Source organism: Triticum dicoccoides, chromosome 7B (assembly GCF_002162155.2).
Source record: "Triticum dicoccoides isolate Atlit2015 ecotype Zavitan chromosome 7B, WEW_v2.0, whole genome shotgun sequence".
In the NCBI taxonomy this organism is placed as follows: domain Eukaryota; kingdom Viridiplantae; phylum Streptophyta; class Magnoliopsida; order Poales; family Poaceae; genus Triticum; species Triticum dicoccoides.
This window is the reverse complement of record NC_041393.1, coordinates 599,111,710-599,117,281: the sequence shown is the minus strand read 5'-3', so window position 1 is coordinate 599,117,281 and position 5,572 is coordinate 599,111,710. Positions and strand designations below refer to the sequence as shown.

Genomic DNA, 5,572 nt, shown 5'->3' with positions numbered 1-5,572 from the left:
TATCCGAATGAAAAAAACATGCTCCGGTGACCCTCCCCATGCGTGTCACGAAGACCTTGCTCATCTGCGGTCGCTCAAACTCTTTTCTTAGATGCCCCTCTCCTCACTGCCGCCAGAGGGCAAGCATTGGGCTAAGCGCATGCGGCCGTGGCAGTGGCAGGGCTTCCTCCCTCCCTCCCATGCTCGAGATCTTGGCGGCGTGGGGTGGCTGCCCGGTGAGGGGGTGGGGTGAGCCTATTCGACGGCCGCATGGCAAGGGGGTCGGGGTGTGACCTAGCAGCACTGGCGTGGTGGTGGTGCTGCACCTGACACAGATGGGCCTGGTCGGCGGCGGTGGATGGCATTTTTGTGGTGGGCGGGCTAGGCCTGCTCTGGTCGGCGGGGATTGGGATCCACTTGATGATTCATTTCCCTTTCCTCTTTTGGCCACCGTGCGTAGCATCGGTCCGGGGGACTGCTCTGTCCAGAGGCGCGGGTGGTAGCTATAGCCGCGATGGCAAGGTCGGCGGGATGATGTTGTAGGGGAGGTAGCGCGGGAAGCTCCGACGGCTGAAGACAGCAGCTCTAATGGGGCTCGGGGCAGGAGCAGCAGGCCTCGTGGTTCGTCGTCAGTCGGATCCGGACAGCCAAAGCTGGCCCTCAGGAGGCTTGCTTCCCTGGCAGCGCGACGTGTGTTTGCAGTTGTCTCTGTGGCATGGTGTAGCAAGGCAGGCTGTACATGGCCTATTGACTGTCGGCAATTGAGCTCCAATCCTGGTTGCGCCATTGGTATTTTGGGCTAGATCTAGTCGGGGTCTGGCCCTGTGACCGGTGGTCAGGTGCTTGCTTGGTGGCGATATTTTGTCTTAGTGGTGGAGGGGAGTTGGCCAGAGATGACGGGCGGCGGCCCTAGTTGGTGAGGCTGTGTGGTGGCCTTTGTGGCGCGCAGCGTTGTAGCAGTGGTGCCACCTCCTCTTGGCTATGTGGGTAGTGAGGAGAGGGTAGAAGGTGATCTTCGTGTCGTCTTGGCTTCGGTGGTGACAGCTCCCTGGTCTGAATCTGGAGGCCTGTCGGTTTTGGCAGTGATCCCCCCATCCGGAGTGGGTCGATAACTCTTGTTCCACGGTTGCACATGTGAGGATCTCAACAATTAAAAGCAACGCACTATGGCGGCGACAATTCCCGCAGGTGTCGCTTCCCTCTAGGGGGGCGTTGTTGTGCCTCACGGTGCCAGGGCTCTATGGTGAAAACTCTAGTTCGTCATCTTAGGCTCGGAGGCGGCGGCGCTTGGCATCATCACCCTCTTGAGGGCATCATCGTGGAGCCCTGGTCCCTTTCAGTTCCAACTAGTCATCGCTTCCGAGTTTTCCTTGTCCCTGACATGTTGCATCTTCGACTCTAGAGAGGGATGGTCCTTGTGTTATCCTATCTTATAGATGTGCCCCCTGGTCTTTGTTCTCGGTCCTTGCTTCCTCTTGGCAGAAACATCGCTCCACGACCTGGAACGAGGGGTTAGCTCAACGGCGAGCCGACCCTTACCGGATGTGTCTCGGTGTGTTCGGTACAACGGTCCGGTGGTTTCTCTTGGCAGCTTGGCCCCTGTCTTGTTCAGTAGTCTAGCTAGGTTTTCTCATGCTAGTCATGGCACCTCCTTTTTTCTTGCTCGGTGTTGGCCAGTAGCACTTGTGCTACTAGCTCGAATTCTCTTTTTTTCTCTTAGATCTACTTGTATAAGAGTTTCATCATCATTTTGATTTACGCATTTATTTATAAAGGGGGCGGGTGTGAGGGGGGGGGGGCGGGGGGATCTGTTTCAAAAAAATTCTGGATCCAACGGATGGCCTTCTTCTTCCTTCTGCCACCGTCTTCCTCATCCGATGCCTGCCATCCTTGGATCATCGGTCGCGTGGCCGCCAACCCCGCTCTCCCCTCCCTGCTGTCCGCCGCCAGCCCTGTAAAGCCCCCAACCTTCCCTTCTTCCCTGGTGTCGAAAACCCCACCACACACCTGAACCGTTAAGCCTCTGACCCCTTCCATGGGTGACATCAATGTCGCGTTGTCACGGGCTCTGGGCCATTCTTGTTGGGGCCTTGCCACCGGTTGTCGTGGTGCCACCGTCTCTGCCACAAGGTTGCATTGTATGGATCGACAGATCTGAGTTCAAAGTTCCAGCAACTTGTTCTCCGCCATGTGAAAAATATTTCTACACTGTGAAGAAGAAAAATCCAAATTATAATAGCTTGGGCCCTGCCGCGCATGTTGGCTTTGCCTACAGCTAGCACTCAGTTTCTGCAGAAATTGCAGGACATAATTGAGAGACTAATAGTAATAAAGATGATGTTAATTTTTATTTGAAAGAAGGAAGATGATGGTAATTACGAAAACCTAAATTAAACAGAGTCCTCTATCTATACTAACACACATCGGCATGGGGTTCGCCGCCGTCGTCGTGCCGGTGTACAACGCCAAGATCCCACCGCCGTCCACGCGGAGCGTGCCGTCGTGGTTGCTCCACGTACGTCCATGGTGGGTTTCGTGGACAGGACTTGATTTGACTTGTGGTGGAGTTTTAACGTCCCTGGATATTATGCTTTGGCCGGATATTTATCAACGTTGGCATATCCTTCTCGGCAACACGTCCAACTAACTTCGCCGCCTTGGCCGGCCTGCCGGTGCACCTTGGCTGGCGCTCCATGTACGTCACCGGGAGTGCTTCTAGATTGCCGGACATAATTGAGAGGCTGGAAACAGTTGAGATCATGTCAATTCCATTGTTTTTGAAATAGATCATCACTCATATTGAATGATCGAATGATAAGCTCATGCCAATTTCGAAAACCTAAACACACCGAAAATCCTAAATCGATGGACAGGGTTACAGACGTGGGCTCGCTAAGGACGTACGTGTCCAACTAAACACACTCCTATTTGGGTGCCCCTATATATTTTGGCGCAAAGACTAAAGAAGAAAAAAAGAAGAAAAGCTAAGAAAAAATATCTATGCTAGCTTGGAGTAGTGCTACTGTCTCTGCATGCTGAGCTCTTTGCGGAAGTTGCCGATGAACCGCTCCGTGTTGGCAAATAGCTCCTCCCGACTCATCCTCACGTCGCCGTCCATGTCGACGTCGCACTCTTCCTCCTCCTCTTGCGGTGCCTTTTCCTCTCCGCCGGCTTGTTGGCTGCCGTTCAGCGCGCTGAGGAAGAAGATGCTTGCAGTCGATGGGCACTTCTTCAGCACCTTCAGCACCACCTCCTTGGTCTTCGTCTTCAGCTCGATTATATTACTTGCCACAAAGGCAGGCACCACGACACGATCACCCACAACCGCCGTCCGGTCGTCGGGACGGACTGATTCAGCTCCAGCCCTCTGGAACGGTGAGGCCTCGACGGCCTGACCGGCACTCGAAGACCCGTGCCAGTCTTCGTCGTCGGCGATGGAAGCGCCGCCGCTGCCGACGAAGGCCTGGATGCCGAGCGCGAGGACGATGCCGTTGAAGAGAAGGTAGCCGTAGGCGACCCTGAGGAAGACGGGCAGCAGCAGCGCGAGGAGGAGGAGGACAAGGAGGGATCCCAGCTTGGCCACCTGGGAGATCAGTGCCGCCGGCGGGAGCGTGAGCTTGACCCCCATTGATCACGAGCTTTGCCGACTTGCCGATGTAGCTAGCTAGCTAGTGGTTCAGGTGCACTGGATGCCTCTACTGTCTGGGCTCTGGAGCAAGGATAAGGATACTGTCTATCGGTCTAGCCCCCCGGCCAAGTATATATAGATAAAAATCAGATATTTTTCTGCCTGTCTTAAAAATAATGAGATATTTCCTTGCTGGCTAAGAAAAAGAAACATATCTGTCACTGCACTGATGACGTAGAAGAATTTGTAGTGGGTATACCTACCGGTTGCTCCACTAGTAGTAGACCAAATTGAATTAGCGGGAAACTACAAATCGTTGGGGAAACATCACATTAAGCGAGCTAGCTGGTCTCAGTATCAGTGCGTGCCTACGTAGTATAGTACACAGATCGAATACTTAGGGCGGTCCAAATTCGTGTGCATGCCATACGCGCACATTACGTGTCCGTGGTACCGCAGAAATATGATGCAGTGAACGAGTTAGCGCGTTGGACGGTGCTACGAGTACGTACAGTGGCGATCAGCCGCAGAAGGGCTTGTCCCTCAAAATCATGACGCGCCGGCTGCGGACGAGTCCATATTGGCCCTGTCGGCCAAGGTTTGTGGCAATAGTTTAATAGCCTAACAGATGAACGCACGTTACACACGCACGCACGGACATATATATATATATGATCACCTCGAGGGATATTTCTCTTCCACCAACGTTATAAGGTCTGAAAATAAATGCAAGCATATATGTCTGTGCGATGCGCTTTTAGTGCGAGGAGACGTTCCCGTCAACGACAAGGCGCATATGATGACTTCGTAAAATCTCAAGATTATACGCCGGTTCAGTCTCTCAAAAGTGCTCATAGGTGCAGGATGTGCGTGTGTGTGTTCATAGGATGAGTGTATGCGCGTATGTATGAGCGCTTGCGTTTGTACCATGTTTCAAAAAAAAGTTGAAGAGTTGAACCCGAGATATTCAAAGAAAGTATATGTTTCTGAAAATGGAATCTATTCGACCTTTACATCATGTAAGATAGGGCACTCAAAAATAGTTATAGGGCACCACTGCTCCAACAAATGATGTAAAATAGAGCACCTAAAACTTGTTCATTGCATACTTCAATTCAAACGTCCAAAATACAAAGTTTTAAACATGCAAAGTTAAACTTGATCATTCCATACTCTGATCCAAACATTCAAAAGTTTTAAACATATAAACTTAAACGTAGTATGATTGACTCCTACAGACACTAGATAACTACTCGCCATCCTCATCACTGGAGCGCAGAAGGTCGACCAAATCAATGTCATCATGAGTGTTGTCCTTCTTGATCGCCCTTGAGGCGCCACCCTCGTCCTCCTCATCCTTCGTCTTTTTGCACTGCGCAAAGAACCTCATCCATCTGCACCAGGTGCAGATTCTCCACGACGAAACTCGCAATAGCCGCCTCATCGCTCTCACAGGTGTTGAGCTAATCCAGGATGATATGGGTTTTGTTGGGGAACGTAGTAATTTCAAAAAAATTCCTACGCACACGCAAGATCATGGTGATGCATAGCAACGAGAGGGGAGAGTATTGTCCACGTACCCTCGTAGACCGTAAGCGGAAGCGTTATGACAACGCGGTTGATGTAGTCGTACGTCTTCACGATCCGACCGATCCAAGTACCGAACGTACGGCACCTCCGAGTTCAGCACACATTCAGCTCGATGACGATCCCCGGACTCCGATCCAGCAAAGTGTCGGGGATGAGTTCCGTCAGCACGACGGCGTGGTGACGATGATGATGTTCTACCGGCGCAGGGCTTCGCCTAAACTCTGCGACGATATGACCGAGGTGAAATATGATGGAGGTGGGCACCACACACGGTTAAGGAACGATCACGTAGATCAACTTGTGTGTTCTAGGGTGCCCCCTGCCCCCGTATATAAATGAGCAAGGGGGGAGGCCGGCCGGCCCTTGTGGGCGCGC

At 52.3% G+C, this 5,572-nt stretch overlaps 1 protein-coding gene across 1 annotated transcript; it reads right to left on the bottom strand.

Moving 5' to 3' along the window:
• Window positions 1-2,778: 2,778 nt before the first annotated feature.
• On the bottom strand, window positions 2,779-3,808 carry LOC119338392. Its single transcript, XM_037610700.1, has one exon. The coding sequence runs from the start codon at window positions 3,605-3,607 to the stop codon at window positions 2,999-3,001; it is 609 nt and encodes a 202-aa protein (XP_037466597.1). The 5' UTR covers window positions 3,608-3,808; the 3' UTR covers window positions 2,779-2,998.
• Between the last annotated feature and the right edge of the window lie 1,764 nt (window positions 3,809-5,572).